The sequence below is a fragment of the Lissotriton helveticus genome, chromosome 4_1 (assembly GCF_964261635.1).
Source record: "Lissotriton helveticus chromosome 4_1, aLisHel1.1, whole genome shotgun sequence".
In the NCBI taxonomy this organism is placed as follows: Eukaryota; Metazoa; Chordata; class Amphibia; order Caudata; family Salamandridae; genus Lissotriton; species Lissotriton helveticus.
This window is the reverse complement of record NC_136063.1, coordinates 1,517,531,095-1,517,553,527: the sequence shown is the minus strand read 5'-3', so window position 1 is coordinate 1,517,553,527 and position 22,433 is coordinate 1,517,531,095. Positions and strand designations below refer to the sequence as shown.

General features: G+C 45.6%; 1 protein-coding gene across 5 annotated transcripts in view; it reads left to right on the top strand.

Moving 5' to 3' along the window:
• Positions 1-22,433, top strand: part of LOC144829208 (aromatic-L-amino-acid decarboxylase-like) — an 833,710-nt gene that overhangs the window by 395,860 nt on the left and 415,417 nt on the right. For 4 of the 5 annotated variants that reach the window (XM_078688114.1, XM_078688113.1, XM_078688111.1 and 1 more), the window contains one exon: positions 10,956-11,099. The exons of the other annotated variant lie outside the window; for it this stretch is intronic. In XM_078688114.1, the coding sequence (XP_078544240.1) occupies positions 10,956-11,099 (144 nt within the window). The remainder of the gene's footprint in view (positions 1-10,955; positions 11,100-22,433) is intronic. 5 annotated transcript variants of the gene reach the window in all.

The following is a 22,433-nucleotide window of genomic DNA, read 5'->3' as shown; positions in this document are numbered from 1 at the left end:
CAACCTACAGGATTTCAAGTCACAATCAGATGACTTAACACAGAAACTCAAGTCAAGAGGTTACTCCGCAACAATTATGAACAAAGGCTACAAAAGAGCGCGCAATCAACCACGAGATGCTCTCCTTGAGGATAAGACTGACCATCTGACTGCCATTCCGCTCACCTGTGTTACAACATACAGTACCATGTCAAATACCATAAAAAAGTCAATTAACAAAAACTGGAAGATTATATCCAGTACCAAAAAGACCTGGGAAAAACCCTTGTTCTCCTTCAGGAAGGGACGTAGCTTAAAAGATGCTTTGGTCCACACACGACCCCAAGTGACCCAAACAACAACCAGATCTGTGATAGAGATTTGGGGAATGCTGAAAGTAATAGGTCATTTCCCCTGTTCAAACTGCAGCGTCTGCCACCTCACAACCCATACGAAGACCTTACCACTGGAATCTGGGAAAATATGGACTCAGAGAGACCATACCAACTGTAACTCTCAAAATCTGATATATATGATAACCTGTACTTGCAGTTTACGCTATATAGGCATGACAACCAGAAAGATTAAGCAGAGGATTTGCGAGCACAGGTCGAACATAAGATGCAAGAAAGCCACAACAAAAATGAGCAGGCACTTCCTTGAACACAATCACACCACCAATGACATGCAGTGGACTGTGATCGAACAGGTGAATACAGGCAACAACATCAGCAACCATCTTTTCGAGAAAGAACAAAGATGGGTTTACCGATTGTGGACCCACCTTGTGGGTTTGAACGATGATATCCCATGGAATTCCGTGTTAAAGTAGATTCCCAGTGCTATGTTTACGAACAATGTTGTCCTGTCAGTAGGCGATTTGTCGATAAAGTTTCCACCTCTCAAAGACTAACGTTTGATCGCCTAGCAACCAACCAAGCCTCTCTCTAGTCTTCCGCCCACGTGATCAGCCACCGGCCTCTTACGCGGGAACACGTGATTGGCTGTGCTTTTCCCGGCCTCAGTTCCTGTTGGCCTTCTTACATTGGGCGTCTCCCTCTCACTCAGGCGGGCCCGCCCCCCGGAACCCTTGCCTCGCTACCACACATACTTTAATCACTCATGGAGACCGGCACTCGATCGTCGGGGTCCAGTTTGAGGGTGATGCAGGTATACTGAGGGTGCCTAGCGTCGAGGGCGTAAGTCAAACTGTGATCTTCAACCCTCTCGATCTCGACAAATCACGGAGATAAGTACACTTTCTGTTATCTTCTGACGATATGTATGTTATTTCCTTTTCCCAAGGGTGTGCCAATTACGCTACCACCCCCCTCCTGTGACCCATGCTGTACCGCTGTTACACCACTAAAGTGAGACAATTTAACTTACCTGTATAGTGATCGGTTCACCACTTTGGCTTATTGATCGCTCGTGGGGAGATATTCTTCCCTTTTTAATGTCCTTTTCCCATCATCACAAATTTTTCACGTATAGCACTTTGCACTTCATTAGTGATTAGTGCTTATCAACCCAGAGGCAGAGGTGGTGATTAACATTGTGTTATTAGCGCCACACACTGTTTCCTCACATAGAATGGAGCACGCAAGATGCACAACTGTGGTCATAAACAAACCGATAACTGTTTGTCTTGTTCTTTATGTGTGTCTGTGTCTTTCCTTCCTTTTAGGTGCAGAAACCGTAATGAAGGAAGCCTCCTAAACCAGGAGTTAATAGGAAGACATTTTGCCTTCCTATTTTTTCGCACTTTTTTCACTTTTATTATTTTTCACAAGTATACGTCTCTAGGTAAGGGTGGGCCTTAGCGTGCTCATACCGCCAGGGTTTAGTACACCAATATACAGTCCTGAAGAAAGCCTGGTAAATCTACACTGTTTCAAAGGCAGAAACATGTTGACTGACTAAGGAAATAACCACACAATTATTCTGTAGACTACTTTCCTACACTTAATTTTTAACGATATGTCCTAAGTGATCTCCTAATAAATCATTTCCAGATACACCAAAGACATTTTTTAATCCCCTCACCACTATTTAGTTTCTTTTTTCACTGCACGCCTTAAACTCATACTACCTGCTCCGCAGTAGACCTGGCGTCGAAGCACACTGAAGAGGCATTCTGCCTCTTCAGTGGGGCCCAATGATGAAGCATGTCATTACCAGATGGTGAGTGAGGGCCTTCCTAAAAACGTCCTAAATGTGGCCGTTATTCCTATTTCTGTGTTGCTACTCTCATTTGTGTTTTTTCAAAACCATATGACATCCCTTTTTTTGCTTATTGAACACACTAAAGTATACAAAACAGTGATGGATGGAATGCTAGAATTAATCTCAGCTACTGGTAATTATTATTATTATTATTATTATTTAGCGATTTATAGAGCGCCTGGTGACCCGGAGGCATCCCCGCGCTGTGAAATTGTGTAATTACTCGAACCCCATCCCAATCCATTGTTATTTTGCACACCATGTCACCTCAGTTTGGATCCAGCTACATGCAAATAAGTCTTGCCCGGCTCCAATTGGAACAGCCCAGCCTGAACTGCCAAGCCTGAACTAGAACACAAGTTATCCAGGGCCGGGTTCCCATGCTGTGTCACTGGCACAAAGCTATATGTGGCTGATTAGACCATAACTAAGGTGAAACCGGTCCTGAGTTGCTTGTCTTCTGGTTTAGGGAGGACGTGGCTTGGCAGTTCAGGCTGGACTGTTCCTAAAACACTCTCTAACCTCCAGATATATCAATGTTGTGCTGAGAGAGACTGCTACAGAGAGTAAACCCTACAATCAGTCAGGAAAGCATTACTGTGTCACTGTTAAACAAGCACCATTCGAATGCCTGATTTACAAGGTCTTTTAAGTCACACATGAAGCATGAACTTTTAGATTCATTCAGTGGGCTACTGTGTGAAAAACTTCAGAGAGTCTGTTAGATCTGGCAGCCTTGCCTTGGGTTTCCCCTGCATTTTGGCATTTGATTTCTGTGTGGTTACTGTGGGACTTTGTTTTTGCTGGTCTATATGCTTTGGGCACTTTGCCACTGCTGTTCAGTGCCAACGTTCAAGTGCTCTCTCTGTAAATTGTTATGATAGATTAGTGCTTCCATGACTGGTTTATTTGGTTTACTGTTAAGTCCCTAGTACTGTGCACTATGTGTGCTCAGGGCCGTAAACCAAATGCTGCTAGTAGGCTTGCAGCACTGATTGTGCCACCCACACAAGTAGCCATGCAAAAGGGTCTCAGGCCTGCCACTGCAGTGCCATGCTGACCTGGCAAGTGCACCCACTTGCCAGGCCCTAGCCTTCTCTTTTCTTACATGTGAGTTGCCCCAAAGGTAGACCCATGGTACCCCTGTGAGAAGGATGCAATGTATGTGAAAGGTAGGACACGCCCTGATGTGAGTGGTGTGCCCTAATAGTGATATACTTCCAATTTCGTTTTTCACTATTGAAAGGCCATCTGTCCCATAAGAGAGAATGGGAAGTTTACTTATAACATCTTATAAGTATAACTGCCTATTGGAACAAGACTGGAAAATGGAGTTTATGTGCCTGGACTCAGAATCTAAAATTGCATCTTTTAGTGGGATGATTTTCACATTTTGGGTTTGAAAATACCACGTTTTGAAAGTAGGTATTTTCTTGCTTAGCCATTCAGTGTGCCTCTGACTGTCTGGCTTTGGGAGTGACAGGGGCTGGGGATGTGCATTCTGTTCAGACAGCCACTTGAGGGGTTAGATGTATCCTGCCTTTCCAGGGTGAGTCAGGGCTGGGCTGAATAGACCTGGGCTGTATTCAGATAAGGGGAAGGACATTTCTTTCACACCTGAATGGGCCTGGTCTGCCAGGGACAATGCAATCTCCACCTCCTGCCAGGAAGCCGGGCCAGAGAGGACAGAACTGGTTTTGCTGAGCACAGACTCTCTGCCTCCAGAGAACAAAGGATTTGGTGCTATAAAAAGTGGGGCTGAGACCCCTAAGACTTTAGATCACTTTTGGACTTCAAGAGGAACCTCTGCCAAGGACAAGAGCAGAAGAAGCTGAAGTCTGGGGTTGGCCTGCAGTAGCTGTTTATGCCAAGGAAAGGAATTGTGTGTATATCCTGCTTGAGAAAGTATCTGCAAGGGCTTTGGAAGTAGAGCTTGCCCCCTGTTCAAGAAGTCTCAGGAACAGCAAAGACTTCACCATTCTACTGGGCACTGCCTCTGGAACCACTGGTTTCAGTTGCAGCAAAAGAAAAGAGCAGCCGACTCTCTCACCGAGTCTGTCGCTGGTTCAGTGTCTGGAAGGCATTGCAGAAGGCACCACCGCACTTCGCACCTCATCCTTGGTTTCACCCACGCTGCTGGGTGACCATCAGAGAGCTGTTGATTGGACCGCATCCTGTGAGCACCGTACTCCGCAACGCCTCGCTTTACTCTGCCTGTACATCACCAACACTGTTGCTGCCCGACCCAAACACCGACCGGCTCCGTCACCTGCTTCATGACCTGCCAGCACTGCATCGAGCACCACCTCACTTTGCATCGCAAGCCTTGGCCTCACTGACGCCGTTTGATGACTATCACTGAGCCACTGCCTGTAAAGCACCGTGAGGGCACTGTACCCTGCACCGCTCCACTTCACCGTAATGGCGGTGGTTGCCCCAAACAGCCCATACTAACGTGTCACCACAACGAGAAAGGTACTGTCTGGAAGTCTGTCAACACTTTAGCTGGCCTGGACCAGCGCGGTCGGCTGGAACTCTTTGCCTCTGTCGTTTTCAGCCTCGCAGTCACCCCAGACGGAGCTTCCGACTCGGAATAACTGTGTTTTGAGCAATTTTTGCATTTTAAAGGTTATCTTGCAAAGTAACTATTTTTACAGTATTGTATGTTGGATTTTTTGTCCATTTGTAGTGTTTTCCCTGTGTTACTTTATGCATGCACAAATGCTTTACAGACTGCCTCAGAGATACGCCTGCATGCATGGGTTATTTTAGAAGTGTATCCCCCTTACTCTGACTAGGAAGAAGGGTCCCTACTTGACAAAAGTGCAAACTATTGCCAACTAGAGACCCCCATTTCGAATAGAGGCATTGTGCAAACGACAAAAAAAATGTGTGGAGAAAATCTATAAAGTGATGCATGCTGATCATAATGCAAGCACTTGCAGGTTTAGTGTGGCTTTGCAAGTATGGTGTAAGTGCAAAGTAGTGGTGTCTCACATGGAATATGTACTCAATATACACTGTCAAGTTAAAATTCCAATTTAATAAATATCAGCATAAAAGTAAACTACATAAAGGAGTAATTGTGCCAAAATTACACTTAATGTATGTGAGTATGGCACAATATTCTGTTCACCAATTGCTTGCTCATGGTTTGATTTGGCATTAAGATTCTATGCCATTTTTAGTCTAAACCTAGGATTGACTGTGCTGTCAACTCCCAGTTATACAATCTTTGCATATTTTATCAGAGAACTTGGATCTGCACGACACAAGACATATTTTGGCAAGGCAGTCACCTCAACTTTTTCTATTCAAAAGTTAACTTTTTCTGCTGTTTTGTGCTGCGTTGCGCCATTCGTCCAAGCTTCATTGTGCAATCGTCTGTACTAAGATATAGTAAATTTAGGCCATGAAGCCTAAGTCCACTAGAGCTGAATCATGGACAAAGAAAGTCTAATGCCCTCAAAGCACTTAAGGAACTTGTAAAGTGAGAGACTATCCATTAATAATACATTGAAAATATGATCTTGCTTCATCATTAGTCTACTTGATGAGCTTCAGTTGTGCTTCTGACCTGGCTGTAGCAAGAAGATGGCGATATTGCAATGAATGGATGACATGCCGAAAATCCTGGACAGCAGCACATCTTCGCTTCTTGTTCTCCTTGACAGTTAAAAAGTTTTTGACATTGCCAAACATGCTTCTCTTCTAAAAATCCTGGGAAGAATGAATGAGAAACAGAGGCACAGATCTGAGATGTTTCACATACTATCGTCTCAACCAATCAAGCAAGTTAAACTTTCAAGCTGTCTCTCCAGCCCCATGCTTCTTCAGTGAGGAGTCTCTAAGGTTCCATCCTCTCCATTACATTCTTCAGTCTGCACATGAATCCTTCAGTTGCCTCCTAACACAAACCAACATTCGTTTAATCTACATGCAAACAATACTCCGCTATTCATGATAGTCTTCTTCTCAGAGGACCTAGAGGGCATTGCAAAGTCACTAGGGGCTCTTCAGGCATGACTGACACCTCAACAGCTCAAAATTAATACCCAGAAAATGGAGTTTATATTGTTCAATCTTCCCTTGCTGCCATGAACCTATTTGAGTGCAAACCATCCATTGTTGCAAACACAAAATCTTTGCACTTTACCCTGTTCGAAAACCTGAATCTGCACACCTAAATTAATGCTTTGGTGAAAAGAGTTTTGCATCAATTCAGACTGCTCTGAAGAACCAACTCCCTCATTCAATGAGAAGATTAAAACAGCTCAATCAATGGTCCTCTTAAGGCTTGTTTATGGCAAATACATACTGTCTGGCATAACCAGAATTCACCACATCCCTATAAAAGTCTGCCCTCAATGTATTGGCTTGGCTATTTTCTGGCACCAGAAGGTCAGATGACATTACCCGTATCGTACATACTACAAAAAGTCTTCTCGTTGAGGCCACAATCTTGTTGAATGTGGCTTGTATTGTCCCTAGAGTATTTGTGCAAGAGCTACTAACTGCAGTGTTCAAAAGTCATTCATCATAGGATAACAGTATATTTTCTTCTACAACTTCTTACTTAAAAAAATGAAAGCATGCAGAAATCTTTCTCGGGGAGTGCTCCCAAAATATGGAAAGCCTTCCCTCCTGGTATCGAGGAGGAATCCTTCCAAAGACCACTACAAGAGACATCTCAAGGATTTACTTTTCAAGCAACATTTCCAAATATGACTAATGCATTCCTTTTTTCAGTTAGTCAAGAATACATGGGCACCCATGAAATACTCTTTCTGGGGCTAATTAAGACCGTTTAAATATATTACATAGCTGACTATAGACCTATATTCCTTTAAGCATGAAACTGAGACTGATTTGGGGCCTATTCAAAGGTAAATTAGTAGCACTGGTTTCTGAGTCCACTTACCTTTTTAACTTTTTTATGATTGTCAAGATTATATACAAAGGAGTTTCTGCCAGGCACAGCTGCACACTACAAGTATGAACAAATATAACCTTAAAGTCTACTGAAAGAGTGGGAAGTGGAATGGTTTGCCTTAGAATTTTGGGAACAGCCACATTTGTAGGCATTCCCACTATTCTCTCCTTTACCTTACCACCCTAAAAAGGGTCAGGGGCTACGGAAACGTACCTATCAGTAAGGGAATGCGAATAGATCACCCCTACATTTGGTGTAGGTATACAGAAAGGGCTTTCTCATGGGTAAAAATGTTTTCCTCATAGGGAAAATCATAAAAATAAATTTAAAACATACATTTGCACATAGGGATCATTTCCTCCTCTCCGCTTTCCTGGCATAGTAATCAGGATGTTAGTGAGTAGGGAATAAACCGAAATATACTCTCAGACAGAGGAGAACATCTTCACCCATACTTCTCTGTATATTTTTGTAATTAGGACCAATTATGTTACTAAATTTAAAATGGTGAATCTGTTTGATATATTTCATTAGCTATTCCCAGCACATAAGAATCTAAGATACTTTGGCAGATATTAGCTTCTACTTGTATGAACACTCACTCCCATACTGTGGAACAATTTTGGCCTACTGTATACCTAAATGATGCTTTATATTGTAAATTAGACCTGGCATCTTTTTGTGTGGTTTCTCATTCTTTTGGCTTCTGACCTCCTGTTTTGACTAAGTGCTGAATTTAGTTTTTGCTTGTTTTAGGACTCCGGGCACTTCACCTCTGCAAATTAGTACATGTACTCTGTGTCTAATATGTAATGGTATTTGGTTTATTCATGATTGGCATATTTGATTTACTAATAAGTCTCTTGTACCATGCACTACATGTGCACAAGACCTGTAATGAAATCCTACTAGTGGGCCTGCAGCACTGATTGTGCCACCCACACAAATAGTCCTTCAAACCTCTCTCAGGCCTGCCCCTGCAGAGCCTGTGAATGCAGTTTGAAACTGCCATGTTGATGAGGCAAGTTCACCTACATGCAAATCCCAAACCTTCCATTTTATTACAAGTAAGCACCCCTAAGGTTGGCCCTAGGTTGCCTCATGGACAGGGTGCTGTGCATTTAAAAGGTAGGGTTGTGCTTTTGAGCTTTACATATCCTGGTGTTGAAAAACTGCAAAATTCGTTTTTCACTACTGCAAGGCCTATCTCCCTCTTAGGTTAGCATTAGAGCTGCCCTGTAACACTTTACAAGTGTAACTTCCAATTGGTAGAAGATAGAAAATTTTAGTTGTGTGTCTCTGAACTCACAATTTAAAAACACACCTTTCAGTGAAGTTGATTTTTAAATTGCAGGTCTGAAAATTACACTTTTTGAAAGTTGGCATTTTCTTGCTTTAACCATTCTGTGCCTCTGCCTGTCCCTAGAATACAAAACTGGGTAAGGATGACAGCTGGGATTTGTGAATTTACTCTAGACAGTCACACACGAAGGGAGCTGAGGTGTGCCCTGCATATCCTTATGGCTTATTACCAGGCTGATGGGCCTTCATGAGGTAGAGTGGTGGGAGGAGCTGACACTTGCACTTGAATAGGGCTATTATGCCTGTCACCACACAGAGAGCTTCATAACACCCTGCAGTGTGATTGGAGCCAGGAAGGGTAGGGTATTGTGCACTACAAAGACCTTTCTTTAAAGTCTTTGAACTTCAAAGGCTGAAATAGGTATAAGTACTGGACCTCTGGCATTGTATACTACGAACACTTCCGGATTGAAGACATTCTGTCAGGATGAAGAGCTGTTGAGCTACCAGGAGGAGCTGCCACTTTGCTGCTTGTTTTGCTGTGTTGGCCTGCTGTCCGCTGCATTGTGCCTGGAAGTGAGAGGACTGAACTCTACTCTCTACATCCTACATCTAAAGGTTCTCCAAGGGCTTGTTTGGGCTTGACTCCTGTTGCTGAAGTCTCAGGGACAATAACGACTTCACCTGCATCCTGCTACCAGCACCTGGGCTCCTCTGCTGTGAGTCCTGCTCTGCCAAGTGGTGACAAATCCAGTCCTGGGCCCTTGGAAGTGAGTTGTTATGCTACAACCAAAAAACCCAAGCATCAACTCCAAAGCGTCATTTTGAAACCAATGTATCCACTTCAGCCCAGCCGTTCAAGCTCAACACTGTGGAAGTGACGAACCACGCTCTTGACATCAACGCATCCTTGACACTGAGATGCCTTCAGAAACGAGGCCTTGCACCAACAACCAACACATCACCTCCTTTGGCCACCGCATCGTCCCTGAGTGCCAAATTATTAGTGACTTAGCACCGCCTCCAGTAAATGATGCATCACCTGCATCTGCGACACCTCACCTCCTCTATGCACCGCATTGTCTACGATTTCTCGCACATACAAGGTACTGTCAGTGGGTCTGGGTGACTCCTGTATCAAACTGCACTCTGTTGCGTTCAAACTGAACTTTTGGATTTGTCCCAGTCATGCGCGACCAGATAGCCCCAGTTGGAGCTATTGATTTCTAAGCACTGCATCTTGATTGAATCTTGCAAAATTCATATCTTGACTTGTATACATTGTATTTTTGTCATTCGGGTCTTGTTTTACTCAGATAAATATTGGCTATCTGTTCTAAACTAGTGTGGAGTACTGTTGTGGTGTTTTGTCACTGTGTATGTGCACAACTATTTTACATGCCTCTTTAGTTTAGCCTGACTGCTCTGAGCCAAGTTACCAGAGAGTGGGCACAGGTAACTTATAGTGTGTACTGCACGTATGTTGACTAGAGTGGTGGTTCCTACTTGGAGAGGGTGCATCCCTCTGCCAACTAGAAATCCCATTTCTAACATTGTATACCATTTTCGGTGTGTAATGTTTGTGGAACCTCATATCTTCATATTAAATGACCTGCTAGCCTTCTGGTCCTGGTAGGTGCAATAGAAAACTGCAAAAATAATTAAATTGCAGAGTTATTATGCAATTAATATGTTCTAGTCCAGTTAATACAAGATGCCTTTTGCATCTATAAATCTATGAACCATAGACTCTGTGCCAGTTTTCAAAACAAGGAAGAACCGCACTTAACGTTCTGTTTAACTCAACCAATTTACTCGGCTCCGCTACTTGTTTCAACCACACGGGGTCTTTGTCATGGCTTGCTACAAAATCAATGTGCCCAATCACCATTTAAAAAAAATCAGAACCATAAATATAGAAGATACATTTGCAGGATTGTCCAGAACGCTGTAAGTGCGTGCACAAAGCCTATTTAGCTTAATACAAAATCCAAATCATATTATGTTGCATAACCTGTATTTGACTGGGCATTGGCTGTAATATTGAAGTGAACTCACTTTAAATTAAAAGAAAAATTAGTTTTTCGTTAATGGCGACAATGCTGTCTGAGCATGAGAAATATTGCTCTGATGCGACACAAAGTTATTTCGGGTTACACTGTGAGTGTTTAATTATTTTGCACTCAATTACAAATACATGTTAGCCTAATTACAAGGAAAGAAAATGCGCTCTTCGTTAATAAGGGAAGTGCTTTCTGTGCATGTATGATATTGCATTAATGCGATCAGGCGTGATTGCGGGTTATGTTACTTTTTTTGACACACCCCTATCAGATTCCGTTTACAAACCCATGGACAAACACTTGTCATAAGGTTAAACATATGTGCGAAAACTGAAATTCTATATATATATGAGGTTCGAGGATAGTTATCTCTATTATTTTATTGTACACCATTTGTCATTCATTTAGGAAATACAATAACATATTTAAATATAAGTTTATCTTTATTGCAGGCCCACTCGTCGGTGGAGAAGGCTGGTTTGATTGCTGGTGTGAAAATGAGGACGATCCCTTCTGACGAAAAGTTTGCGGCCCGTGGACCAGCCCTGAGAAAAGCTCTGGAAGAAGACAAAGCTGCTGGCCTCGTTCCATTCTTTGTGAGTGTCTTTAAGTATTTCCACAAAAAATTATCTTTGGTATGATGAGAACCCGTGGTGAACCCAGAATTCCTTCAGAAGTTCCAAAGCCCTTTCAGTGGATGTGGGGTCTGTGTTCCCTGGCGAAAATAACCTGGAGAGTTCACTGAACCCATTTAGGGTTGGTAATTCCTAAAACATCAATAAAAAACCAACTACTATGCTTTTTAGGCGTGGCAGGGTAGCTAAAGGATCGGCTGTTAACACTGCAATCGCATTTTGGTCATTGTGCCTGTCATCAAAGACATGCTGACACGAAGCGGCCACTACAAATATCATCCCCTCATTTATGTCCATCACACAGAGGTGAGTATACGGGATGTGCCTAGGATTGTGGGAGATGTAGTCCAGGTGGTATCCCATTTGATTACCTCTATTCATTTACCAAGATTTCAATCTCGGTGATGAAACACCACAAAGCCACCTTCCTTTTTCATAGGATCCTGCTGTGTCTGATCCAATGATTACTGTTGTGCTTGTTGCCAGCACCAACCATTCCACTATCTATCTCCGTCCGTGGGTTCATTATGTATACAACATGCTGCCCCGGGGCCATACCATATTACACTGTGCTCTGGACAGAGTATGCAACCATCTTTCCTTTTAAAGTGGGGGAAAACTTTGGTTATGTAACTTTGTCTTGGTCATGTATGTATGTATGTATAGGCATTTATATAGCGCACTACTTACCCGTAGGGTCCCAAGGCGCTTCGACCGCTGCGAAACCCTTCCTGGTTTCCCTGAGAGATGGTCCCTTAATGGGTATCTCCAGGGTGAGACCAGGCATCCCCGGCGGTCTGGTGGGGCCGTTAGTGAAGATGAGGCAAGCTAATGCCCAGAGTTGCCGAGTGTGATCGCTGATCAGAGTGGGAACCGAGGCGAGAGAATTATCGAGTCCGCTGACCCTGGTCCAGAAACCTGCCGCGCCGGGAATCGAACCCTGGTCCCGGGCCGTCCTCTGCTCTCGGGTCTGCTGCCTCTAACCAGTGAGCCACACTACTTCACGTACGTAGAGACTGGAAGGAGAGTGTATAGTGAATTTATAAGTGCGTGGGGATTGGCGGAGTGATTGTATAGGTACATATGTTGGCACAGCCTACCTCCGACAACAAGCTTGGCTCTAATTGGCTGCCCTCCATGTGCCAAAAACTTAAACTTGAACATTCCATGACCCTGTATTGCTACAGCTGCAACACTCCACTGAATGTGCAATAAACATTCATATCCACACAGATGTGTCATGTCCACCATCTTTCTTGTGTGGAACTATGGATGAATGTAGGGTCAGTGATTTCCCGTACCTTCCATGTTGGAGATGTTGTGGGACTTGGCTCACAGAGTGCCACATTGGTGCTTGCGACTCGGATGACAGCAGCACTACAACATGGACACCCACATCAGTTGATTCCTCATACAGCTCACGACAGAGCCACGCCCATAGCTCCAGAGACATTCTTCACTGCCTCATGCAGAACTGGCATACGCCAGGCCAGCCACTCCACTTACGCTTACATGGAAGGACAACAACCCTACATGGCACAGATTTTCGTTGAAGTGACCTGCTAGCCACAGCTCTAGTTGTCAGTAGGACACGCCACTTCCTCACAGCTGGGATACACCCACACCACACCCATCCAGCACAGGCATCACAGGACACGTGACCCTGCCAATAAAAAAGACCGGGCGCATGTGCTCTATGCCATTTTAGAGTTGCTCGCACTGGATGCACTGCGACTGGCACAGGCACACCGCCACGGGATGGTGAATGTCGGTCCACTGAGGTAAGGGAATTGTAAGTACTGAGCGGGTGTGCAGCCTGCGGTGATGGCCCATCCCGGTGGTCCGGACACCTCATGTTTTGTGTGCCCTGCTGGACCGCAGTGTAGGCCTGAGCCATCGAACGGGGGGCCTCCCGCCATGTGCTTGGCCTCACTGGTCACGGAGTCTCACTGGTCACTGAGTTAGTTGCACCGCAAGGACTGAGCGGGTGTGCAACCTGCGATGATGATGGGTGCACGAGATTGTCCTCTGCCATGGCAAAATCAAGACGCAACACCAAATGTAAGACTTGTTGGCTTGCGGAGGGGGGCGGCATGATGTGGAGGGTGCCCTGTCCACAAAAAGGTGAGCAGTGAGGCCTGGGTGCACAACGGCGGGCAGATACCTCTGGGCAGCGGAATTGGATAAGGTGCAGCAGCCTGGATGCACAAAGGCGGCACTGCGATTTAGGCGTACGCAGTTGAATATACTTTGCCATTACTAATTTTGTACTATGTTTCAGATGTCAGCGGACCCCGGCACTTGTAATCACAGGTGCTCTTGGGACTTCAGGGGCCTGAGCCGCAGGAACATTGGGACAATTAGGAGCAGCGCTACCAAACCTTTCCCCTAACAAGGAATATTTATTTTAACGAGGCACAGGAGCGGCCGCCACTGGGTTAGAGGAACTACAGTCTTGAGGCAGCACGTTGAACTACCAAGTCCAGCATACCTCAGGCCCACATGGGCGTGACTTCACATGTTAATAATATTCAAGTGTTCCTTGAATCAGTTTCCTGTGTACTTTGCGCCAGTGATCAAGGGCTCATGGGAGCCCAAAACACTTTTGGCTGTGGAAAGGAAAGGGGGAGTCAGCCTACGCACCTTCCTGCTGTCTGCGGCGTCGTGTGTGTTCACCCTGAGGTATGCGACATCCTCACCTGGGCAACCTTGTGTTTTTTGTATATTATGCGGCCATGTCCGGTCGCGAGCATGCCCTGACACTGTGAGCGGACCCCGGCACTTGTAATCACAGGTGCTCTTGGGACTTCAGGGGCCTGAGCCGCAGGAACATTGGGGCAGTTAGGAGTGGCGCTACCAAACCTTTCCCCTAAAGAGGAATATTTATTTTAACGAGGCACAGGGGCGGCCGCCACTGGGTTAGAGAAACTACAGTCTTGAGGCAAAATGTTGAACTACCAAGTCCAGCATACCTCAGGCCCACATGGGCGTGACTTCACATGTTAATAAATCAAGTGTTCCTTGAATCCGTTTCCTGTGTACTTTGCGCCAGTGATCAAGGGCTCATGGGAGCCCGAAATGCGTTTGGCTGTGGAAAAGAAAGGGGGAGTCAGCCTACGCACCTTCCTGCTGCCAGCGGAGTCGTGTGTGTTCACCCTGAGGTATGCGGCATCCTCACCTGGGCAACCTTGTGTTTTTTGGATATTATGTGGCCATGTCCGGTCGCGAGGATGCCCTGACGCTGTGAGCGGACCCCGGCACTTGTAATCCCAGGTGCTCTTGGGACTTCAGGGGCCTGAGCCCCAGGAACATTGGGGCAATTAGGAGCGGCGCTACCAAACCTTTCCCCTAACAAGGAATATTTATTTTTAACGAGGCACAGGAGCGGCCGCCACTGGGTTAGAGGAACTACAGTCTTGAGGCAGCACGTTGAACTACCAAGTCCAGCATACCTCAGGCCCACATGGGCGTGACTTCACATGTTAATAAATCAAGTGTTCCTTGAATCCGTTTCCTGTGTACTTTGCGCCAGTGATCAAGGGCTCATGGGAGCCCGAAACGCATTTGGCTATGGAAAGGAAAGGGGGAGTCAGCCTACTCACCTTCCTGCTGCCTGCGGCTTCGTGTGTGTTCACCCTGAGGTATGCGGCATCCTCACCTGGGCAACCTTGCGTTTTTTTTAATATTATGCGGCCATGTCCGGACGCGAGGATGCCCTGATGCTGTGAGCGGACCCCGGGACTTGTAATCACAAGTGCTCTTGGGACTTCAGGGGCCTGAGCCGCAGGAACATTGGGGACAGTTAGGAGCGGCGCTACCAAACCTTTCCCCTAACAAGGAATATTTATTTTAACGAGGCACAGGAGCGGCCGCCACTGGGTTAGAGGAACTACAGTCTTGAGGCAGCACGTTGAACTACCAAGTCCAGCATACCTCAGGCCCACATGGGCGTGACTTCACATGTTAATAAATCAAGTGTTCCTTGAATCAGTTTCCTGTGTACTTTGCGCCAGTGATCAAGGGCTCATGGGAGCCCGAAACACTTTTGGCTGTGGAAAGGAAAGGGGGAGTCAGCCTACGCACCTTCCTGCTGTCTGCGGCATCGTGTGTGTTCACCCTGAGGTATGCGACATCCTCACCTGGGCAACCTTGTGTTTTTTGTATATTATGCGGCCATGTCCGGTCGCGAGCATGCCCTGACACTGTGAGCGGACCCCGGCACTTGTAATCACAGGTGCTCTTGGGACTTCAGGGGCCTGAGCCGCAGGAACATTGGGGCAGTTAGGAGTGGCGCTACCAAACCTTTCCCCTAAAGAGGAATATTTATTTTAACGAGGCACAGGGGCGGCCGCCACTGGGTTAGAGAAACTACAGTCTTGAGGCAAAACGTTGAACTACCAAGTCCAGCATACCTCAGGCCCACATGGGCGTGACTTCACATGTTAATAAATCAAGTGTTCCTTGAATCCGTTTCCTGTGTACTTTGCGCCAGTGATCAAGGGCTCATGGGTGCCCGAAATGCGTTTGGCTGTGGAAAAGAAAGGGGGAGTCAACCTACGCACCTTCCTGCTGCCAGCGGAGTCGTGTGTGTTCACCCTGAGGTATGCGGCATCCTCACCTGGGCAACCTTGTGTTTTTTGGATATTATGTGGCCATGTCCGGTCGCGAGGATGCCCTGACGCTGTGAGCGGACCCCGGCACTTGTAATCCCAGGTGCTCTTGGGACTTCAGGGGCCTGAGCCCCAGGAACATTGGGGCAATTAGGAGCGGCGCTACCAAACCTTTCCCCTAACAAGGAATATTTATTTTTAACGAGGCACAGGAGCGGCCGCCACTGGGTTAGAGGAACTACAGTCTTGAGGCAGCACGTTGAACTACCAAGTCCAGCATACCTCAGGCCCACATGGGCGTGACTTCACATGTTAATAAATCAAGTGTTCCTTGAATCTGTTTCCTGTGTACTTTGCGCCAGTGATCAAGGGCTCATGGGAGCCCGAAACGCATTTGGCTATGGAAAGGAAAGGGGGAGTCAGCCTACTCACCTTCCTGCTGCCTGCGGCTTCGTGTGTGTTCACCCTGAGGTATGCGGCATCCTCACCTGGGCAACCTTGCGTTTTTTTTAATATTTTGCGGCCATGTCCGGACGCGAGGATGCCCTGATGCTGTGAGCGGACCCCGGGACTTGTAATCACAAGTGCTCTTGGGACTTCAGGGGCCTGAGCCGCAGGAACATTGGGGACAGTTAGGAGCGGCGCTACCAAACCTTTCCCCTAACAAGGAATATTTATTTTAACGAGGCACAGGAGCGGCCGCCACCTGGTTAGAGGAACTACAGTCTTGAGGCAGCACGTTGAACTACCAAGTCCAGCATACCTCAGGCCCACATGGGCGTGACTTCACATGTTAATAAATCAAGTGTTCCTTGAATCCGTTTCCTGTGTACTTTGCGCCAGTGATCAAGGGATCATGGGAGCCCGAAACACTTTTGGCTGTGGAAAGGAAAGGGGGAGTCAGCCTACGCACCTTCCTGCTGCCTGCGGCGTCGTGTGTGTTCACCCTGAGGTATGCGGCATCTTCACCTGGGCAACCTTGTGTTTTTTTTTATATTATGCGGCCATGTCCGGTCGCGAGCATGCCCTGACACTGTGAGCGGACCCCGGCACTTGTAATCACAGGTGCTCTTGGGACTTCAGGGGCCTGAGCCGCAGGAACATTGGGGCAGTTAGGAGCGGCACTACCAAACCTTTCCCCTAAAGAGGAATATTTATTTTAACGAGGCACAGGGGCGGCCACCACTGGGTTAGAGAAACTACAGTCTTGAGGCAGCACGTTGAACTACCAAGCCCAGCATACCACAGGCCCACATGGGCGTGACTTCACATGTTAAGAAATCAAGTGTTCCTTGAATCCGTTTCCTGTGTACTTTGCGCCAGTGATCAAGGGCTCATGGGAGCCCGAAACGCGTTTGGCTGTGGAAAAGAAAGGGGGAGTCAGCCTACGCACCTTCCTGCTGCCTGCGGGGTTGTGTGTGTTCACCCTGAGGTATAAGGCATCCTAACCTGGGCAACCTTGTGTTTTTTTGATATTATGTGGCCATGTCCGGTCACGAGGATGCCCTGACGCTGTGAGCGGACCCCGGCACTTGTAATCACAGGTGCTCTTGGGACTTCAGGGGCCTGAGCTGCAGGAACATTGGGGCAGTTATGAGCGGAACTACTAAACCTTTCCCCTAACAAGGAATATTTATTTTAACGAGGCACAGGAGCGGCCGCCACTGGGATAGAGGAACTACTGTCTTGAGGCAGCACCTTGAACTACCAAGTCCAGCATACCTCAGGCCCACAAGGGCGTGACTTCACATGTTATTAAATCAAGTGTTCCTTGAATCCGTTTCCTGTGTTCTTTGCGCCAGTGATCAAGGGCTCATGGGAGCCCGAAACTCGTTTGGCTGTGGAAAGGAAAGGGGGAGTCAGCCTACGCACCTTCCTGCTGCCTGCGGCGTCCTGTGTGTTCACCCTGAGGTATGCGGCATCCTCACCTGGGCAACCTTGTGTTTATATATATATATATATAGATATATATATATATATATCTATATATATATATATATATGACGCTCAAACTCTTCGTTCGTTGCTCCAAAGAGGCAGCACTCACAAGCCAAGAGGTGTCCAAGTCTATATATATTCACTGAAAAAACCATAGGTTAGAGACCATATATAGTTAGCTGGACATTTTATTGACATAAAACCAATGAAATTCCATATATAGTTAGTTGCACTAACTATATATCGTGCATCTGCAATCCACTGCTGATGATGTCACATATTACATCATTCCTGACATGGTCAGTGACATCACTGATGACATCACTGATGACATCTCAAATGACATCACTGATGACATCATCCAGTGACTGTGTGTTTCTGTAAAGTTTAAATATGTTTTACATATTGAAGAATGAGTGGATGTATAAGTGTCTGAATGAAGGTTTTAGTAGGTGCGTGATTGACTGTATGAGTGAGTGATTAAATGCGTCTTACTGAATGCATGGGTTAGTGACTAAACTGTGTGAAAGTGTGCATCAGTATGTCTGTTGTTGTGCAAGCTGCTGCATGTGTTGATCAGTAGCTATATGAGTGGCTATATGGGTTATTGATTGGTTGCCCAAGTATTTGTATGGGAGACTGAGTGTGTGTGTGTTGCTGGCTGGGAGGTGTGTGACTCTGTGCAGATCAATGTGTACTTGTATCAGTGATTGTATAAGAGAGTAAGTATGTGTTAGTATATGTTTGAAAATGTAAGGTGTTCTATGTTTAACTGTATAGATGAGAAAATGGAAGTGTGATTGATTCTTTACAGGACTGACTAGGTGTGTGAGTAACTCCATGGATGAGTGGCAGAGTGTGAGTGTCTGTATAGGTGTATGAGTGCATATGATAGTGTTGTAAAGATGAGTGATTGTATGTATGAATGATTGTATGGGTGAATGAGTGAATGTGTGTGTAGACGTAGGAATCAGTGAGTGCGTATGTAGTAACTAGTATTGGTGTGTCAATGGTTTCAAAAATTATACTCTGTATTTAACACTGGGTGTAACAGAGGTTATATTAGAGTGTGAGGAGATGCATTGTATTGTCACATGAATGATATCATTGATGTCAAATGAGATGTCATCAGTGATGTCATTTGAGATGTCATCAGTGATGTCATCAGTGATGTCACTGACCATGTCATGAATGATGTAATATGTGACATCATCAGCAGTGGATTGCGGGTGCGCGATATATAGTTAGTGCAACTAACTATATATGGAATTTCATTGGTTTTATGTCAAAATGTCCAGCTAACTATATATGGTCTATAACCTATGGTTTTTTCAGTGAATTTCATTGGTTTTTAAAAGCTAATATCTATAGCTGTAAAATATATTCTTTATTACGTGACGTATCACGTAGCCACGTGAGACGCCTCATGACGCGTCGCATAACCGTGACTAAGCATGAGCGCAAAATCCGCTCCGATCGCGGATTTTGCGGATTTTCGGTAAATCCGCGATCCGCGAACTCTCGCGAATTTACCGAGAATCCGCAATCCGCGATCGGAGCGGATTTTGCGGTCAAAAGTTCAAGCCTGCATAATTTACGATGGCGCCGGCAAGCTGCCAGCGCCATCCTCAAATGGTTACTTAATTAGCTTCGACAGGAAGCTCTAACAGATAAGATAAAGCAGGGGCTGGAGCGCCTGCTTTATTGTATCAGTTGGAGCTTCCTGTTGAAGCTAATTAAGTAACTTTTGCAGGATGGCGCTGGCAGCTTGCCGGCGCCATCGTAAATTATTTACATGGTGTGTCTTCTTGAATAAATATGTGCCCTAGTTGAAGCTTAAATTCAGTGACTCATTCATTAGCCCAAAAATAATCGTGAGCGTTCTGGAGGCTGGGCAGGTGTGCCTTGTTCCCAAATATACCATGGGAAATCCGCTGTGATGCTGGCCAGAGGCATTTGCATCTTTGGCTTTCACGTGCGCAATACCCCTGCTGTTCCTGTGACCAGGGGCTTCTGTCTCTTAATCTGCTGCTCTGATCGGTCTCTGACCTTTTGTATACACACAAGGGGCATGTGCGCTCGCATGGAAGCCCCGTCCGTTTGGCCCCACCCACACACTCGAGGTGTGCACCCGCCCGTCTTCCCGCCATTTACCCACTATGATGGACATTTCACTCAAGGGACCCCTGCGCACTTCGGCGCGATTGCATAGTAGTAACACACACTTGGTCGCTGGAACTAGTTGAAGCGCAAATGCAGTGACTCATTCATCAGCCCAAAAAAAATCGTGAGCGTTGGGAGGCTGGGCAGATGTGCCTTCTTCCCAAATATACCATCGGAAATCCGCTGTGATGCAGGCCAGAGGCATTTGCATCTTTGGCTTTCACGTGTGCAATCCCCCTGCTGTTCCTGTGACCAGGGGCTTCTGTCTCTTAATCTGCTGCTCTGATCGGTCTCTGACCTTTTGTATACACAAGAGGCATGTGCGCTCGCATGGAAGCCCCGTCCGTTTGGCCCCGCCCACACACTCGAGGAAGCCCCGCCCCCAAATCCGCCGATCCGCAAAATCCGCGGATTTTGCGGATCCACGATCCGTGAATCCGCAAATTCGTGAATCGTGGATCCGCAAAATCCGCCCATGCTTAACCGTGACGTATCGGCTCTGCAGCGCAAACAAAACCCGTAACGTAAGCACGCCGGCGCACGCTTACAGATATATATATTTTTTTTAACCTTACTTAGACAAAATCAACACGTGCACATATCTTGAGGCCTTGCAAATGCACATGAAACAAACAGTCCCTACAATTTTGCCAAGTTTGCTGGAAATCTATTCCCTTAATTTTTTTTTACTGTTTCTCTTGGTTTTCCCCTTGTTACGCTTACCGAGACGTGAACCGGACGCTCCAAAAACACAAGATGGCGGACTCCCGTTACGCTGCCGGTTAGCTGCCCGGTTCGCGTACCGGGAAGCACCTCTACCGCGAAAAATCGGAAATTTTAATTTTTTTAATTTTTTGCCCCGCGGGGGACTTTAATATCCCCCTCATCAATCCTAGGGGGTCAGGAGGGGTTTACCTTGCCCCCTTTCCTTCATTTCCCCCTTCGTTTTTCACCACATCTTATCTCTCGAACCTACCGAGAGACAAGATGGCGGCCGCTCCGGACTGTTTAGAATGTTGACAGATACCGGAGAGCCAATCAGCTTCGCTTCTCGAAGTTCCGTTACGCGTCAGGTACGCGAACCGGGGCGCTAACCGGAGCGCTGTTACAGATATATATATTTTTTTGAACGTTAATTTATCAAAATCCACTGGAGCACATATATTGAGACCTAGCAAAGGCACATCGGGCAAATAATATCTACAATTTTGCCAAGTTTTGTGTAAATCCATTCAGCCGTTCGAGCTAAAAGTGAGTCCAACCGCCCTATGGAAAATTGCATGGGAAAAACGTGTTTTGGGACCCCCCTTTTTTCTCGGCCCCCCCTTGACGAAACCCACCCAAATATTCAGGGGCTGCTCAGAAACAAAATGTGCCATTTTCCTGAAAATGTCAGCCAATTCCGTCCACAAACGCCAAAGTTATTAGACATAGAATTTTAAGAAATCCCATAGAGAAAAAATCCTAACTATATATACCTACTGGCTATCGCCAGTAGGTGATATATATATATATATTCACTGAAAAAACCATAGGTTATAGACCATATATAGTTAGGAATTAGCATTTACAAAACCTTGAAAATTCACTGAAAAAACCATAGGTTATAGACCATATATAGTTAGGAATTAGCATTTACAAAACCTTATTTTACTCACACAAAACCATTGAAATTCCATATATAGTTAGTTGCACTAACTATATATCGCGCACCCGCAATCCACTGCTGATGATGTCACATATTACATCATTCATGACATGGTCAGTGACATCACTGATGACATCACTGATGACATCACTGATGACATCTCAAATGACATCACTGATGACAACATCCAGTGACTGTATGTTTCTGTAAAGTTAAAATATGTCTTACATATTGAAGAATGAGTGGATGTAGAAGTGTCTGGATGAAGGATTTAGTAGGTGCATGACTGACTGTATGAGTGAGTGATTAAATGTGTCTCACTGAGTGCATGGGTTAGTGACTAAACTGTCTTAATGTGTGCATCATTATGTCTGTTGTTCTGTAAACTGCTGCATGTGTTGATCAGTAGCTATATGATTAACTATATGGGTTACTGATTGATTGTCCAAGTATTTGTATGGGAGACTGAGTGTGTGTGTGGCTGGCTGGGAGGTGTGTGACGCTGTGCATATCAATGTGTACTTGTATCAGTGATTGTATAAGAGAGTAAGTATGTGTTAGTATATGTGTGAAAAGTATGGTGTTCTGTGTTTAACTATAGATGAGGAAATCGAAGTGTGATTGATTCTTCACAGGACTGACTAGGTGTATGAGTGCATATCATAGTGTTCTAATAATAACTGACTGTATGTATGAGTAATTGTATGGGTGAATGAGTGAATGTGTGTGTAGACGTACGAATCAGTGAGTGCGTATGTAGTAACTGGTATTGGTGTGTCATGATGTCATCAGTGATGTCATTTGAGATGTCATCAGTGATGTCATTTCAGATGTCATTAGTGATCTCATCAGTGATGTCACTGAAGTATGGTGTTCTGTGTTTAACTGTATAGATGAAGAAATGGAAGTGTGATTGATTCTTTACAGGACTGACTT